The 18,936-nt window shown below is 40.3% G+C and overlaps 1 protein-coding gene across 4 annotated transcripts in view; it reads left to right on the top strand.

The window, feature by feature from the left end:
- RIMKLB (ribosomal modification protein rimK like family member B) overlaps nt 1-18,936 on the top strand; it is a 57,299-nt gene that overhangs the window by 14,223 nt on the left and 24,140 nt on the right. Inside the window, exon 2 of one of the 4 annotated variants that reach the window (XM_075441232.1) lies at nt 9,297-9,361. The exons of the other annotated variants lie outside the window; for them this stretch is intronic. Within the exon in view, the coding sequence (XP_075297347.1) occupies nt 9,346-9,361 (16 nt within the window). The 5' untranslated portion in view covers nt 9,297-9,345. The remainder of the gene's footprint in view (nt 1-9,296; nt 9,362-18,936) is intronic. 4 annotated transcript variants of the gene reach the window in all.

The raw sequence follows: 18,936 nt of genomic DNA on the forward strand, positions 1-18,936 counted from the left end.
AACTTTCTGATGTTCTTTCACTGCGGAAACTGATCACTTGCCAGTCTGATGTTAAACCTTACTGAGCCATAAGCGGTACTGGTAGGCAGTTATGGACTCACATAAAGGGAATTCTGGAATGGTAGTTGTGTTTAGAAGTGGATGACTATGTGATCACCCCAAAATTAGATATCTCAGACAAACACATCGCTAGTAGAGGAAACAGCACTCCAAACATTTGCTTTATTATCATAGAAACGTATTTTAATGACAGTGCATTTCAGTAGCTGCTGCATGTTTTAGGAAGAATTGCTTTCTTTCGGAACTGCAACACCAAACACAACTTTCTTATCATGCGTACTGGAAGAAAGGATTTATACTTTGTAACCCTGTGTGTCCTTGCAGTTTTCTTCCTTACTATCAGGGATTGCTGTTCTTACATGAACGATCGCCAGCTCTCTCAAGCTGGTGCTGAATAACAAAGAATGAATTTGATCTTGTCGAAATTGTTCTGTGTCTCCAGTGAATGGCTGTATGTCATCAGGGATAGATGTGGGCTCAGTCCAAAGCTACCTTTGCAAGGTGGAGAGGTAGGAATGTTTCTACATGGAAATATTTTATTATGGTTGTTTCAGAGGACTGTGTTAAGGACTGAAGTTTTTAATTTGCATGTGTTCTAGAACAGTCAGCAAGGAAAATCAGACTTCCAGGGCACGTGATCTTGAACATACGTGCGTGCCATCATATCTGAAAATGCCAGAAAGCATTGCCAGATTTTTAATTGTTGTAATAATTCTCAGGAATGGCCATCTGGGGGAAAAACAATATAAAAACCGACAAAAGCGAGGTGAAAGAGGTGTTTCCATACATTACAGTCAAGAAATGAAAATTAGCCTAACGTTTCACAAGACAGCCTAAATGGCTGGGGGTTTCTGTGTTGCTTTTCCAGCAATTCCTGTTGCAGTGCTGTGTTGCCTGAGTTGTGCTGGCACAATTGTCTGAGCAGTTGCATTGTGAACCAGGTCTGCGTACTGGTGTAGTTTTAAACACAATCAACCTCTGCTTGGTGGAGGGTGTTTTTTAGTGCTGTGTCAGTCTGAGGCAGGTAAAAACATGACTGCACAACAGTAGTGTGCTGCAGCACTTATATCAGGAGGGCAAAGTGTGTGTGTTGGGGTGTGAGAGATGAGGAGATACCACAAGTATTGATGTGAAAAACTTACGAAACTGACAGCTATGCTTGCTTCACTAGATTTATGATCACTGAAGTACTCTATTGCCTGTTGTTCAAGCAATGACAGCAGCTTTGGTTTGCTCCAACTTTTCTCCAGTTGTTTTTCTGGTTGTTACCTATTTGTGAAAGATGGGCAGTGGATTGATCCTCAGGGAGTGTGAATATGAGAGAGACTGGTACTGCTGAACTTTGTGCAGAGTTGAGATGGGTCTTCAATGTACAGACCTGTGTCTTAACTGGTACGGACTTCTAGGAGTACCAGTGGCTGTGGACAAGTGCCTTTATTTTCTTGTGCTTATAAACTCTGTCTATAAAATTTGGTGAAATACCAGTTTCAAGAATTACACTTTCCTTTTTATATCTGCCCTTTGCAGCCTGAAAAGGAGAACAAAAAAAATGTCACTAATGAAATTATCACTCATTTTTTGTTTCCTTAACATTTACAGTGTCACAAAAATCTGGGATGGTGTCTTTTTAATGATTGTTCTTTAAATGGAAACGCTTACATGATTTCTATATCTGTTTAAATGTCCAGTCCATTTTAGGATTAAAAGCGTGATACAGAGTTTTAAAATGCTTTTGTCATTGTCAAAAGTTTAAAGGAGCTTTGGTAAGCAGAATGTGTTATATGTGCTCTGGCAACTTGAGCAGAATACATGACAGCAAAGGTTCTCTGCTCATGTTGTCAGAGAAACCCTGCTAGAATTACACCAATTAACTTCTTAACTGCTTTAACTAACAGAAGGGTTTTCCTGTCATACAGAAAGGTTTTCTTGCTCTGTTCTTCCATGTAGTGAAAGTATTGAACTGGGGGCTGTCTTGTTGTGCTTGTTACTCATATCAACACATCTGTGAGGAAAATGTGGATCCCTCCCTCCCCCCCCAAGAGGGCAAGCCTCTGTTTGTGGTTTTTTTGTTGTTGTTGTTTTGGTGAAATTGTACTAGTGAAGAACTTGGCTTCCAGACCCTAGGAATTATCTTTTCATCAAAGAGAGGCAAGAGGAGTGTATTCCTTTCTAAGCTAAAATAAAAAAGTAATCCAATGGAATACTCGCACTGTGTGCTTAACATGAAGAAAATTCTTCGTTTCAGACACATGCTGTTGCACGATACAGGTCAAAATACTGGAGAATTGAACTAGCGTAGTGGAAGAACAGATATTAGAAGAGACAGACTAGTGATTTGATCTATTTTGTCAATGGCTGAGGTAAAAAGACTAAATAAGCCAGTGTTCTCTCCTGGATCTTTCAGGTGAGAAAGGGGGTGGGCTGCACTGACGGAGTAAATAGGGTAGATGATTTTGTTTACAGTAGTAATTGTAACATCACTGAAATAACATGCTCAAAATCCATTCTATCAAATCCTGTTTCTTAGCAGTTTCTGTTTACAGAAGAATTGGAGCTGGTAGGGAAACAGCTGTTAGAAGATCAATAAATAGCTCCCTTGAGTTCTAAGAACTTGATTTGAAAGTGTCCTCTAGGTATCTAGCCTGTTGTCTTGTTGTGTTGGTACAATGCTGTGGAACTTCTGGAGGGAGGGATTTCCTTTTAATTTAAGTTTTTGCAAGGATGGAAGAGGAAGTTGTTTGTGAAAAGGTGTGTAAGTGTTCCGTTTAGTTGTTCAGAATATAAAACTCTTTATTGTTGGAAAAGTAGTTTAGGAATAGAAATAAATAAATGACATAGACGAAGGTGTTGGATCACAATACAAATGTGATTCTCATGACAGGTCTCTGATATGCTCACCATCACAACGCTGGGCATCTCCAGTCACTGGGGAGGCACAAGGGGATTTGAGCCAGCTCAAGCCCGTTTCCCTCTTCAAAGTGCTTTTGGGTAGTCATTCATTTTTTTATACTCCGGGTTGTGCTGAGCCCTGTATACGCTCCCCCAGGCTGGTGTAGTTATCTCAGCAAGACATTTGCGCTTTTGCTGCTCTCCTGGTCAAACGTTTACACAACCAGTTGATGCAGTCAACTGAGAGTCAGCCAATCCCCCTCACTGTTACAACCCTGTATCTTAAAAGCCACCTTCTGGGAGTCCCGTTTGCCATAGTATGAGGTCAGCTTTCTTTGCCACAGGTGTGGTCAGTCACTTCCCACATTCTTCCCAGAGCTTCACAAGCACATCCCCCTTGCCCGTCTCCACTGACCCTTCTCCAGAGTTTGTTCATCCGTCACATGGAGAGAAGAGCTGGCAGCATATAGAATCTGGAGTCTGGGGCATTTGCCTAGGTGTAAGAGACTTCTCTCTTAGGTGGAGAAAGTAATGGAGTGCAAGCATATTTCTTCCCATGTTCATGCCCTGACTTTAGATATGTAATATTTTCATTGTTGACCTGGTAGATACTTGCTTTCTCTAACACAGAGTAGATTGATATGAACAGAGGGAGACCAATTTAGGAAGGCTGTGTAGCCTAATGACTCTGTCAGTATTTGGATTCCATATCCCAGTAACTGTCCTTAAATGATGAGTTAAAAGAATATCTCCACCACCACCAAATGCTTACTATGAGAAGTGCCAAAATCCCTTTGTGAACCTAGTGTGAGAAGTCAAGCTGCTTCTTCCAAGTTTCTTTTTATGCTCCAAATAGTACTGTGAAGGTCTTGAATTAATGAATTGATTCTCCTGCTTCCCCCTCACCCCCAGTAATAATTACTGATTTCATTTTTCAATTAGCTTTTGAAGCTGCTTAGACCACCCAATTTGGAATCATCTGAGGATTTAATTTTTGGTAGAAATGTAACTTAAATAGATTAGTACAAATTAAATTTGGCACTCAAGAGAATCGTGGCCTTCAGTGTTTTTGTTAGTTTGTTTTTGCTATATTGGGACCATTTATTCAAACAGTATTTTACAAAGTGATGGTACCATATATCGTGATAGAACATAAATGTGTGTTATTTCAGTACAGAAGAGTCTGACCTGTCAATAGTAGATAGATTTTGAAGATTGAGAGCGAAGATTTCTTTCAATTGTATAACCATTTTACTCAGTAGTCCCAAATAATATTAATCTGAAAATATTAGGGCGTTTTGAAAACACAGATTAAATCCTCAGTAATATTCTTGTAGAGCGATGCAGTGGTTTGCTGTATTTACCAATGCAGAAACAGTATATGGGAAAGTTAAGAGATTTGCCTAAGGCACCACAGGAAGCAGAGTACTTGATTTATGCCTGTGACGAGGTTGCTAGCTGCTTGCTTCAGTGTACTAAGACCAGTGTTGCTAATTTAATTTGCTCGTTTTATGCTTTGACATTTGAATGGGTGACCTAACTGGTGAAATTGCTGATGTACTGACATTATGTTTACTTCCTGTGAAAGTCAGGATTTGTTTAAAAGTATTACTTCAAACACTCAAGATCATAAATTGATGAGATGTCCTAATCTGTAACGATTTCTTCCCCGCTTTCCAGTAAGAAGGACATATTGCTTGCTTTCTTATATCTGAAACAAAACAAAAACATGGTTTCATCTGTTGGCCAAGCAGGTGACACTGACACAGAACTGGTACTTTGCTTAGTTTGGGTGAGGAACTCTTGGATTTTAGTACTGATTGTGTTCTTAAGCAACATACTGTATCTGATGGAACATTGTATGAGGTGTTTTTTGACATTGCGGATGGGTCTCATATCACCCATCTCAGTGCTACAATGGGCCAAAACCTTTCCATTATAAAACAGATTTTTATTGCTTATAATTTGTCCTTACTTACTAATATACACGCACCGCCCTTGACTACCCACCCCATGCCCCGTAAGTCTTAAATGTCTTTTTGAGGGACTTCGGATATTTTCTGAGAAGTGATTCGGTGGAAGGAGGGCACTTCAAGGAAAAAATGTTTTTCTGTTTTTCCCTAAATTTGTAAGGATGTTTTTGGAAGAAGTAGCTTGGAACAGGAGCTCAATTTGGCTGAAGTGGCTTTTGCTTGTTATACCTATGAAAGTAGACAGAAATTTGCCCTGCATTATTACCCTTTCAAAAAATAGTCTGTTAAGCATCTTAGAGGTTTGTTGAAGCTTCAGAGCTACAACATTTGGAACACACCCCTGTACAATGCAAAAAAAGGACTTCTGATGTTGTGGCCTTGTCTGCTGTGGGATGAGCTACAGTTAGGTCTGAGCACACGATTTAAAGTGGACATTTTCTTTTGTGGTGGTTATACCTCCTCTCACTGACACGAAGACTGGAATGGAGTAAATCATTCAAATGCAGCAGGGACGAGAACAGTGAAATCTGTTTGGGACTGGGGACTGTGGTGTCAGTGGGGAAAAATCTGGTGTGGAGGCAGCGTGCTTTGCAAACGTGCTGGAACAAGAAGCAGTGACAGGAAGTGACTGCAGCGAAGCTCTTGCTAGATAAGAAATTTCTTCCCTCAGGGAGGAGATTGGAGCTGGAAACCAGTGGGAACATGGGTTGTGTGTTGAAACTTGCTTGGGAAGAGATACAAACTGAAGAAGGAGCCTCAAATGGAAAAGAAGTTTGGAGGCGAGGCAGGAAACCGAGTGGCTAGAGTGGTATTCAGAATTGCAGACAAAGAAGCTACTTGACAGCAGGAGAAATCTGTAGTTTGGAAATTAACTGGGAAAATAAGGAGAATAGAATGGAGGTGGGACAGAAAGGAAGTGAATGCACAGATGTTGCATCGAGGGGGATGAATCTTGGGGGGGTGCGTGGGGAGTGAGAAATTGGGGCAAAGTCAGCTGCATGCAGTAGTTGCTGTCTTCCAGTGCCCGGAGTGGAATGAAACCTTCCAGAGCTTTGCCGTCCTGCAGAGAAACATTTCTCTGCCAGTTGGTTACATAAATATTTGCTGACAGTGGAGCCCATTTGCCTTAAGTGCTGGTCCACATAGATGCTGCTGACACTTAGCTGTCAGCTCAAGTGTCAGAGGTCTGTATGGTAGATGAAACTGTTCCAACCCTTATGCGCTTTTCCACCAGTGTCGTGCATGTGTTACTTAGATGCCAAGTGGTGAAGTTTGCTTTTGATTAACTGCAAATGTAAAGATAAAATACTACTATGAATAGCAACAGCAAATACCCAAAAAATAGAAATTGACAAAAACAAATTTGCATTTTTGACTTCTTTGTTGTGTATTTGTTTTCAGATACCACATTTTAAATTACTTGATCACATGGTACTTTTTCATCAGCCTTTTTAAAATAACAGGGTGTTCTGCTCTGGAAATGTAAGTTGTAGTGTAGTGAAGGGGAAGACAATTTGTAGGATGCCTTCTTTGTGGTTAGGGGAATTTGTGACAGTTGAAGCAGAACATTACAGGAAGTGTTAGTCTGGTGATTTAAATTGAACCGTTCAGAAATTGCCTTTAATTGCATGTTTTTGCATTTTCTGAGTGCCCAGACTTTGGGTACTAGGATGAGCTTTGTGAAAGTGCTGAATACTTGCATCCACAAATAAAATCAATCGGAGCAGCTTCAGCAGCTGAGAAATCACGGTCTCCCAATTGTGACGTCTGGAATTCCTTCTTTAACACTTATCTCTGGGTTTCCCTTCCCCATATGGTAAATCAGCAGAATGTTTACTGGTTTTCTGTGGTTGAAATTAAGATTGTGAAGCACTTAGATGTTACTGTGATAAGCACAATAAAGAAAACTGAAGAAGAAATAAATAATGGTGTGTTTCAAGCAAGGATTTCAGTACGCCAGTCCATGGACTACACACTGCACAGTGTAAAAGAAAATACAGTGCTGAGTAGCTGCTTGTTAAGTGAGTGCTAGATCTTCTGTGCACATTAGATAAATGTTGTGGGGGAAAAATAATGTTTGTTCGTGTAATTGACGACAGTATGTAGGTGTGGTAGCAGATCAATCCTACAGGCATATCCTTAGCTGTGGCTTTTTGTAACCTTTATGTGCTTGACTTTGTGGCTTAAGTAGTTTTCTCTTAATGTAGCTTTTTAATATTGCATACACACATTCTTTGTAAATAGTGCATGTGCAGTTACATAGGGACTGTGCTGGATGCACGTTGTTTACTAGCCAGGCTTTGGAAAATGTAGATGTAGGGAAAAACAGGAGCAATGCGGTGGTAACCAATTACTTGGGTAACCCAGTACTCTGTCTTTGAATGGTAGTCCATGGATATATTTACCTTCGAGATACATATGTATCCTGTCAGTAAGACTGAGGAATTATTTTCTCCATCTAAATACCTGGAGAGGTTTTGCTTGTGCCTCGTTCTCCCTCATACTTGTGTCATGAATATATAAATTGGCGTGTTCCCATTGTTATTGCACTTCTCAACTGCTCTGGAAAATGGCTTATTCCATTCCTGGAATTCTTTTTGTTTGGGTTCTTTTGACAGCACTGCTCTTAGTGTTTATATTTCATATTTTATGAGGTGCCTTGCAGACTGTTTTTCACGGTGAAGAACATCTTCATAGATACATATAAAAGTAATATATTACTTTTGTGTGTCAAAATGAAGTGTTAGACCTTCTGTTCCTGGATGAGGAACAGACCCACAGGGTGAGCTTACATTCTTAGTTCTGTGGTCAGACAGGATGCTGTGCTTTGAGTTGATTTTTTTTCTTAATATGAAGCAGGAAGGGAGCACTAATGAACCTGGCTGAGCCTGCCATGGTAGAGGCAGTCAGTTGTTATGATCTTGAAAGTATTTTTTGGGAGTTCCATGATTTCCTGCCACCACTAATCGCGTGTCTTTTAGCTCACTGTTCTAGAAAGCAGAGCCGTCCAAATCTTACATCTTTGTTGCTGAGGGGTGGCTTTCATTCCTATATCATGCCTTTTCCTTCTTAGTGAAGATTATTATTAATAACAAAAGAGCCCATATCCGGCTAGTGTTACTGTATGTTGCTGTTTCCCTGACTTGGGTGATACTCATGAATATCCTGTAGACTAAGATTAAAGGTTTAGCTCTCCTTTGCCTGGATTGCAGTCACTCTCTGCTTATTCTCAGTGAGACAGAGTTTTGGTAGTTGTACCTTAAGAATTCTTTTTAAAGTTTTGGAGTAGCTGTTACTTGTTCCACAAAACTAGATTCAAACTCCACTTCAGGACCTAATGGAGACTACCCTTTGTGCCTCTGACAAGTTCCTGAATCTGTATTTTTCTGCAAAGGATGATATTGTTGGATTACTGCTTCTGCCAGGAGGACAGAATGGTGGTGAGCAAGACCTGTTTTTATTTTTTTATTTATAGCTTAACAATAAAGGCTTTACAACTCTTTCCTCCTCTTCGTTACTTTGATGTCCAGACAGGGTTTGCCTTTACCATATGCTGAATTTCTTCTTAAATCACTTTCCAAATTTCATTGTGGTCAGGGAATCAGGCTGTGGTCCCCCACCAACTGTCAAACCTATAGAGGCACTTTCCACTTTCAGCATGAAGAACTTTATTTTTTTAATGACTGTACTTGTCAGATGATCTCAATTGAGCAAAAGAAAGGACATTTCCAAATGAACCCACAAATCTAGTTTGAGCTGTGAGATAGTGCATGTTGCAGTCACAGAAGAGGCCAGGCATACTGCATGAGAATGCCACAGAGAACCATAGAATGAGATTGGAAGGGATTGGGATTGACTTTAAAAGTCATCTGGACCAATTTCTGCTCAAAGCAGCCGACTTGGAAGCTAGAGCCAGCTCTGAAGTTAGATGAGATTGACTGGGGCATTTCCAGCCAGGTTTTGAATATCTACAAAGATGAAGCCTCCACAGCCTCTCAGGGCCATCTGTCACAAACTTTGACCACCTTCACGGAGGGGGAAAAAAAATCCAAATGTGGTCACAGCTGTGTGTGGAGGTTGTAACTGTTGCTACTGTCTTGACTAGCTCTGCGCATTATGTGATCCGCTTCTTTGTGTGGAGCACAAAGCCCCCTCCTCACTTTCACAGCCTGTCCTTATGGAAGAGCCTTTATCCATTCACTACAGCACTCCAGGCACATGAACTATCCAGCTGCCAGTGAGGAGAGATTACAGGTTGGAGTCGTGGTGTAAGTGTAGGTAGAAAGGTAGAGAGAAGTTACTTAATGATTGGAAGTTTCTGAGATGTGCATGTTCATATCCTGCTTCCTTTTGTTTTTCTGTCAATCTTCCCAGGATCATTCTGGCCTAAGACTGAAATGGTTCTTTGTGCACTCCTCCTTACATGATTGGGACTAAAGGTGAGGCAGGATTCTGAAAGTGCATGCACGTTGTGGATGCTTTGAGGTGAATAAGGTGTGTGGCTGCAGGCGAAAGGGATGCCATATGTGTAAACTGCATGTCTTAATGCTTGTAATTGTTTGTCATGCTCAAACAAGGCTGGCACTTGGGCCTTTATAGCATTTTTGCTGCAAATTTTTCTTACCTGGTAAAGTGGAAGCTACTGTGGAATGTATTACCTGCATAGGACAGGAGAATAAGAGTTGGAAAAATAGGAATTGGTCCAACAGGCTTGTTCTTACAAAGTTAGAAGCTAGGCCAGCATAGTAAATATAGAGTTGTAAATGAAGGAAGAAAAAACAACTCGCTATAGACAATTCTAGTCTCAGTATTATCTTGACAATTTAAGCTGTTGAAGTCATTGCTGTTGTTGCTATGATCCAGCCTCCTCTGTGGCAGTTGACAGCTGAATTGATCAGATCCTGCAGTGAGCTGGATGAGCTTATGATATCAGCAGAAATCAAATTCCATAAAATAACAGAACAGTTTCTTGCTGGTGTAGGAAGCTTACCTGCTCACCAGTGGGTCTGCTGAGCACGAGTACGAGTGCTAGGGAATGGGTGGTAATGCATGCCAGTGTAGGATTGCGTGGGGCTGCGGAGCAAAACTGTTAGAGCAGCAGAGTGACTGAAATTGTCTTAGAACCACAAGTTTATGTGAGTGTTTTGTCCAACACAGGGATTTCTAAAGAGGTGCTCGTTTCTTCCCTTTTCTTGCTTGGGTCTTCCAAGGTGCATAGCATGCAGTTACACCTTTTCCTCTAAGAATTTTTGATCTTTTTAAAGATCTTTTTGGCGGCAGAGTTTAGGAGTGAATGTGAATTACAATTCTGTTTCTGAGAACAGGTCAAGAATGGCATTTGGTAATGAGATTTCTGTGATTGTGTTGCTGTAAAGTGGAAGAACTTTGAGCAAAATGTAATCTGCAAATATTCAAAGGAGATTCTGAGAGGACTCTAAGGGGGAGTGAGATCAATGAATGAAGGAGACTTGTCGTACCTGATGCTGGTAAACAAGCTTCTGTTTCCCATCTCTGTCATTCATTTATTTGTGATTGAGGTCAATAGCCCCTCAGTGCTTTTTGTTTCTTTGTACGTGGGGAAGATGCTTATTTCAGAAAAGACAGGACAGAGAGCTTTAGAGCTTGTAGTGCTGAGTAAATGCATATAAAGATATTTATCGGTTTGTAGGTATTGGTAAATTTAGGGCTACCCTTACAATCTAGAGATTAGTGGTGAGATAGCTAACCTCTTAAATGTGTTGCCTTCAAAGGTCAAAACAAGCTGACAGTGGGGGATGTCCCTTCTGCTTGCTTTAGTCTGCTGTCTGTGAGTACAATGCTACTATTGCATGGTTTTTTTATTTGAATGGTCTGGTTGGAAGGACTGTATACCTGTGTAATTCTGAGGAGCATTTTTTTTTTAGAGAAGATAGTTACAGATTGTGTGGAGTGTCTTAATTGGGGAACATACTGAGCAAATGTCTGAATTAGTGAACGTCTTTTTGGCATCAGGTGGAAGCTTCTGCATCCAGAACAGGTGAGAATTAATACTATGATGTTGTAGTTTCATTACATTATGGGCATGGAGCACATGTGCAGGTACTGCAGTGTAGTTTTAACCCTCTAAAGCTGGGAAGAGGAAACAAGCCCAGTGAGCGAGCTGACAGAGATGTGGGAAAAATGGAATTCTTCCTTTTGTAGCTTTGCTTTGTACATGGTTTTATGTTAATGTCTGTCAAAACTAAGAAATTTTGGGTAATGTCTTTTGGTCTAGAGCAATTCTTTGTTTTGGCTTTTTTTTGGTATAGGAAAATACTGTAGTCATGAAGAGACCTGGAGCTGTTGTATGGTGTGTATCTGAGCAAATCAAGTTTTTCTCTGACACACCGAAAAAAGCAACCAAACCCACAACCTAAAGAGATATAGAATCTCCCTGGAGTTGGGGGTTGATGTTACTTCTGCAAGCTTTAGAGTCAGTTTTAACCAAAAATTTTCCTGAAATATCACAGTTAAATTCCTTGCTTCGAGGATACATTCGTCTCCAAAATAAGTGCCTGCAGTTCATAAATTCAATTTTTACTAGAAAGTCCTTAGACTGGAATGATAGGACAAAACAGTAAGCTGAGGGGATCTTTCCATTCCTCAGAATTCAGGCGCAGTTAAACATGTTTAGGAGCACTTGGAAAGGACAGGTAGTTGTATATTACTTATTAAAAGTTTCTGACGATGTAGAAGTGCTTCTAGATGTCTTTGCTGTTGTGAGACAGATACGAAGGATACAAGTCTTCATTACAAGTTGAAAGCTCACATGGGATGCTTCTCCAGCGGTTTGCTTAAGTAATAAAAGTGCTGATTACTGAGATGAAAGAAGATACTGTTTGGTAGAAGGGAGAGACGAGGTGCGTAAGTTATGCATTTTAAAGGTAGTTAGTAGGTGTCTGGCATTGCAGGGAAAATTTTAGGTTCATCTCAGATGGGAGGAGAACCCTCTGCCATGGGAGGAGAACCCTCTGCCATTCTGGCTTGTTTGAATTCTTCCTCTGGATTTCTTTCTGCTTTTGGAAAGACCTTTCCAATTACCCATTTTTTTCAGGTGTGTCTTTTAATTTTTTTTTCTTCACCTGCTATTTAAATGAACAGAAATTAGACATTTGAAACAAGGGAGAGACTGGCTGTTACGAGTGGAGTGAGTTTGCAGTAAGGTTAGTTTACATATATTTAGTCTCTATTCTTGTTCTGTAACATTTAAGACTTATTTTAGGATGGGATTTTTTGATGGTTATGAGTTTCTGCATTGGGGGTGGGGGGATTCCAGAGCTTGTTATTTCTAAGTCTCTCAGTGCTGGTGGGCTCTGGATAGATGATATAAAAGGACAGATATCTGCCCCAGATGGGTGTTCTGTCAGTTGAGGATGCTTTAGACTTTTAAAACACTGTAAAGCATGCTTATTTGACCTGGGAGTGTTCTGAGATCTCCTAGTGGGAACCATTGTTTGAAAATCCTAATGAGAGACAAGAGGTCTCACCTACAGCCTGGGAGAAAGTAAAAGATCGTGTCTGGATTATAAACAGATGTCTGGTTTTGCTTTTGAAGTGTAGTCTGCGCTGAGCAGTGGTAAAGGTTTCATCTTAAGGCCTTGCTAATTTTACAGCTCGTGGTTTCCAAAATAGGGAGCCCCTGCTTCCCTCTCGCACCCCTGTTCCCAGTTACACCATCATTTTTCCCTTGTGCAGACACTTACACTCATCTTTTAATCACAAGCTAAATGAAGTTTGCTAAAGAAACCCCCACGGATTTCCACCTGTCAATTTTCTGACATTCCTGTTTGTGAAGGTGGCCTGTGGTGCAAGCATGTGGGTTCCAGAGCTGGCTGTGAGTGCAAGCTGCAGGGAGAGCTGCATAGGAATAGTTGCTTTTGACAATGGAGCATGTTTCTCTTGTTTCCTGTGTGCTCACTTTCCTCGTATCCTAGCTCTGGTGACTGCGAAGTCTCTGTAAGTTACGGATGTTTTGTTGGGTTAGGACCCTACGGCTTTCGTCTCCTAAGGCAGCTCAGATAAGCAGGAGAGAGGAAAATGGGAAAGAGGACAGCTTTTAATTCAGATCTCAAGTAACCATTCTCTTAAGTTTCAGTTCTTCACCACTTAGTAAGCTTTGCGTGATCTATTCCAGTCACATCTGTTTTCTAGATGTGTAACTTTTCCTTTCTCTCTCGTCCCTACTTTTTTCTTAGACCTGGTTCATGCTGTGTTGGATGTATTGACTTTTCATTTGGGAATGCTAATCTGTGCTTGCAGAGTATTCATACATTGTTAAAACATTGAGTTTCTAAGGCCATTACAATTGTGTGCAAAGTATTTATCATAAATACTAACTTTGAAATAGTTTTTAGGACCGCTTTTTTTGAATGCCGGTGCAAACTCAGTTCTTACAACTCTGCAATTACTGTATTAAGTGAAAAACACGATAAAATGCTTCCTAACATAAATGCAGACCATTGCTGAAAGAAATGGTCCCGCTGTCCCCTCGCACATTAAGTGTTCCTGTTGCTTCGCTTGCAGTCCAATGATTTCATGACTACTTGGTGAGCTGAGTTAGCTAGTTATCAAATGCAAAAACAATCACTTGTTTCTTTTTCTCTTTTTTTTTTTTTTTTTTTCCTTTTTTCTCCCCCGTCCTCTCAGATCCAACAAGCTGATCTGACTTCCTGTATGGCTGTATGATCACTAGGTCTGATGCAAGGTGAGAATTAGGAGTATGGGCGTACAGGAGATGAGGTGACTCTTTTTGCTGCAGCGCACAGATGAACCAGGTCAAATATAACATGAAACTGTGTATTCTGTTTGACCAGTTCTCTTTTGTGGGGTCTTAGCCGTGTTTTATGAGGTCTGCCTACATAGAAAGATTTCTGTGTCGTCTTTGGGGAAGACCAACAGCTCGCGGCATGTTCTAGGCATTTCTAGAGAAACTACGTTAACGCCCCCCCAAATTCGTCAGCGTTCCTTTGTAGTGTTTTTGAGCAGGTGAGGTTACTGAAGCTATGGCACAGCGTTTCCACTCCCACGGTCTACGCAGTCAGACTTTGAATCAGTACGTTGGAACTGAAACAGTCTCGCGACTACTGATGTGCAAGCTTTTCCTGACTGTGGATGCTACTGTTAACAATCTGTGTTAGTCAGACTTGGGAATTGTAATAATGCATCAAAAAGGCATTTCTTGTTTTAATAAGTGTATAGTCTTAGTGTATTCAAGGAATGATCCAAACCCTTTCTCCCAGCAAACTTTTGAGCTGAAAATTTGGAATTACTTTGCAGCCTTTAAGACCATTGATCCTTGCAGAGAAGACGACAAGAAATTGATAAAGCAAATAGGGAAAGTGCTGTGTCATAACCTCTTTCAGATTCCTTTTGAGAGCTTCCTTTCATACAGAGCTTCTTAAATGTTGCTTTTCCCCTGTTACCTTTTTATATTTTGCATTTGTAGTTCTCTTTTCTTCTGGCCAAAGTTAGACTGTCTTGGTTTTTTTTCTGTTTTTGACTGAGATTCCTTCAAGAAAGGTGAAGTTACTTTAAGCATGGTGCAGTAAGCTTGGTAGTAGCAGTGGCTGATGAACCTGGTTTTGCTGATCCGAATAATAATCTCTAAAATCATTGTATACTTCAGAAGCCATCTGAAAGATTTTAAGATGCAGAAAATTTTAAGATGACAATGACACTGAAAGAAGTAGAGGAAACCCTTTCCTATTATTCTTAACCTACATGTTTTTGCTTGTGTGCTGCCTTCTCTTGACTGTGGATTCAGGTCATGATGTAGGTGTGCAAATACTTTTGCAGCTGAAGTGGAGAGGCATTGTGGGATTTGAAAGCAGCAGCTGCAATAGCGAAAGAGCAGGACTCTGTCTTTCCGTGGTGGTGCTGACTTATGCTGGTTTATAGTGTTTGTGTCCATGAGTAGTGGTTTGTCAGGTGCTGGAACTGACTGGACTTTCACTACCCAAAAGGCAGTCTGTCTTGCTCCTCACCTCTCCTTGTCTGTTCATACCCACCCTTTGCTTTTGCTGTATGGTGTCTGGTTAACTGAGGTCTTGCCTCGCAAGTGTCTTGGGTAAGTAACTGAGCGCAAAATACCCTGAATGGTGCTCTGCAAATGTAGCTGTCTGACCTAACTCACGGAGAGGATGAGACAAGTGCCAGAAACGGAGCAAAGGAGAGTGGAACTGGGTGCGCAGAACAGGGCAGCGAGGCCGTGTTCTTCGGTTTCGGTGATGTGTGTTCTCTCAGCTGTCCACCCCCAAGTTACTTTCACTTTTTTTTGCTTATGCTGATTTAATGCCTTTCTATTACTCAAAGTAGCAATGTTGTGCTCCCTTTCATAATGCCTTATTTGTTTTTTCACAATGTTGATACTAACAACTGCAAAAGCTGTGGTAAGCTGAAAACATAATACTGCCCTCCCCTCCTGTCAAGTGGCTTCCTCCTGGTCACTGACACCTAGGCAGAGGAGAGATGATGGGAGCACTTTGCTGGTAGTCTGGTAAAATACAAGATTGTCCCTGTGTATGTCAGCTCTGGCTTAGATCAGAACAGCTTAAATGACCGTGAAACCCAAGGTGTTTTGGTTTGCACATGTGAAAACAAGAAAGAAAGTGTTTGTAGTGCAGTTGCTAGAAATACAATTTAAAGCCACATAGTGAGTGAGGCCAGGATACTTAAATCCTGTTTGTGAGCCTGAGCTTTTTCTTAATATGGAGAATCGTTATATTCATTGAGAGCTTTGATGGGAAATCTGATAGACCAAAGACAATCTAACAACTGTTCTTATGCAGTGGCTATGTAGCATGTGTGCATGCACATACTTGTATAAGAACTGTGAGACGTTTTGGCAACATTGAAGTCAAAACCATCTTCCTTGCACTCAGAGTCATTAACATGAGCTGTGAGAGACTTTGCATTGTTATAACTCAAATAATTTAAAACTTTGGTTAACAGCTACGCTTCAATTTCAGTAAATTTAAATGGATCTCATCCCGAGTAATTTTTCTTTGCATTTATACTAAGGAAAATATTTAAAATTCTAACTTTGCCCAGGAGCAACTTAGAAAAACAGATGTGTGATGAGAACTTTAAATAAACGCAGTGGGAAAAGCAGAAATTGACTTTTCAAGCTGTTTGAAATCACACCTTTTCCAACACTGTTTTGTTTTGTTTAAAGAATCTTTTGAATTCCCTTTTGTGGCATTTTTCTTTACCTTTTTTTTTTACAATACTCCATTTAAAATGTATCTTTAGTTATATGACTGAAGCGTCCATGTTTGGGAATAGGGCTGTAATACTGTGTATTTCTTTCTATGCTTGTTTGAATGTCTTGTAAGTAGTCTCTGGAAATGTATTTTTTTTGTTAGCGGTGCAAAGTTTCTTAATTGTGTGAATGTTTATATACATATCATAATGGTAGCTAAGGCTTTAACATGACTTCAATATAGTTTCCATGTTTATATACCTACCCTAAAATTAATTTTTAGAGCAAGATGGTGGTTTAGAATTAATTTGTGTTTGTACTGTGGTTTGGAAGCAGACAATGTATTGTGGCTAGAAATGTAACTGAGAAACACATAAGCAGTCTAATCAGTAATGATTTAGTGAGGTACTGTGTAGGTGTCTGGTCTGTTTCCCCCGTGTGCCTGAAAAAAACCCCTCATTCAGAATGACCACTTCGAGCATTGTCATCCTTCCCAAGTTTTTCACCGTTTTCACTAGCCTGTGCATTTCTAAGAGTGATTCCATGTTCTTCCTGGGCAAGGGAAGAGGTCCTCTGAGTCCAGGAAGGGGCGTGAAGTAGAGCTGGTTTGACTCGGGTTGCTTTCTGTTTGGAGCTGCGGCAGTGGCCTTTTGTGACAGTTTTCACAATGCCTGCGTTAGGAGTTTACAGATAGAATGGCGTAGTACTGTTCGAGAGAGATCGGTTTTGTCTCTGTTATGTGTGATTTCATTTGAACTGCTGAGCTGTGGAAGTGTATCTTGGTGAGAAAGCCCATTTGGTTAAGTTTGTGTGGAGAAGGAGATTGAGGTCCTGTTAAACTCATAGGGTTAAATGCCAGCACTTGTTAGTTTGGTTTGAAAAACTAGTTAGGGTAGGAAGGGAGAGAATATGAACTTAAACCACCCAGCACAGAACTATTGTAGAAATCTGTTTCTGTGTATGCTAGAGTGAAAAACAGCTTGGTAATACTAAGTATCAAAGGGGCTTTTTCATGGCAGTGAAACTTTGGAGAAATTGTGGCAATTTTAGTGTTCAGACTAGTAAATGATGGCTGTCAGGTGGTAAGTGATGCAGAGAAGATGCCTGTGTAACTCCAAAGGGGAAATTTAGTTCTGTGTTAATAAATCAGCAGATTTCTAAAAATTCAGTGCGTAGCTGGTCTTCAGAGGTTAAGTTCTAGTTGAAATAAAAATGCATCTAAACCGTTACACTGTACTACATATCACCCAGTTTGTGGGAATTTATGTTGCTTACAGTTGTTTTGTAAGATAGATGTGTAAATTAAATCAACATATTGCAGCAAACTTTTGAGGTATAGAATAGTATTTTGTTAATGTTAATTCTACTTCTGTTAACTATTCCCTAATTCTGCCACTGTCTTGGGAGAATGTATGTTCAAAGTATGCTGAGTTGTAAAAATTCTAGACATTTAGTTGTGTTTGAGTTTGGTGAGGGAACGTATATCTTGTTAATGCCAGTAATCTGCAGTTCAAAGTTGGAGGCATTTCCCTTTTGAGCTTTAAGCTTGCTTTTATATGGCAATTAGGATGAAACACATTTGATTCTCTGCAAGTAAACTGTAAGTAATTATTAAACACTTTAGAACTTTAACACAAATATTATGCAGCGTCTTGTGGCTGACAGATACCGGGGAAGATGAATGAACCAGAAATAGTAATGCACTGTTTTGAGTGCAGGAGTGAGTCTAGGTTTGTAGAAAAATTCAGTGATTTTTGTTAGAACAGCTCATTAATTGGGAAAAGCAGGTAGCAGAATGTAATGTCCTCAAAATAAGAGGAAAGGTTTGTGTCATGGAAGCCTAACCTGTTTTTCCCAGCTGAAGAAGTTGAATTAATTTTAGCCTGCTTGCTGAGTGACTGTTCATTTGGGAAACGTTAGCAACTCCATGGATGGATGGATGAATAAATTGGTGTAATGAAGTTGAGAGAGCTGGAGACTTTCAGGATGGCATTCAGATCTCTGAGGAAAAATCTGGGTAATATTTTTGGAAGTTCTCAGTCCCTGTTTGCTCCTGTTGGGAATGTGATGGGAGCTGGTGTATGTTCAGTACTTTCGAAAATTCGATTCAAATTTAGTTTTTGGAATGCTTCATGCACGATGGCCATGCGTTATTCCACTTGTATGCTATGCCTAGTAGAAATGTATTCCACATACTGGATCTGTCTGAATACTGAAACACTTTTTTCCTGCTTCATTTTACTTACATATTTCAGAGCAGTTGGCATTTATGAGGGGTTTAGCCAAGGACAGAGACAGTCGCTGAAGTTAAATGCTTCTTCTGAGAAGTGTCTTCTTGTGGCAGCTGTGGCCACAGAGGTGAGGATTGTTTTCGTAGCTATCCATGCTCTACAAGGAGTAATTTAACTTTGTTGTAATGTTTGGGCACTACTCGTAGTCACACAACTCTCAGATAAATTCTGTGAAATGTATACATTTGGAAGTCATTTTGAAAGAAGAAGGCTTGATGACTAGAATGTTTTCTGTTGCTGAATTCATGGCAGCACTGAGTAGAGAACTTCTGCAAACCCACCTGTTGTACATCATTCCTGCTCTTTTGATCTATTTGATCAGAAACATGATATGATAAGTCATCAACTTCCATGGGTAGCAAGGCAGTTACCAGTTGTCTTCAGGCACAGACTGAAAGGCTTGGTGTTTTTCATCATGGAAACCTGTTCACTGATTTAGGTTTTCCTAATGTACATATAGAAGTAAATGTAAACGTGGCATTTCTCCCTGAGAAAGTTGCTTCTT

The sequence above is a fragment of the Opisthocomus hoazin genome, chromosome 1 (assembly GCF_030867145.1).
Source record: "Opisthocomus hoazin isolate bOpiHoa1 chromosome 1, bOpiHoa1.hap1, whole genome shotgun sequence".
Classification (NCBI taxonomy): Eukaryota; Metazoa; Chordata; class Aves; order Opisthocomiformes; family Opisthocomidae; genus Opisthocomus; species Opisthocomus hoazin.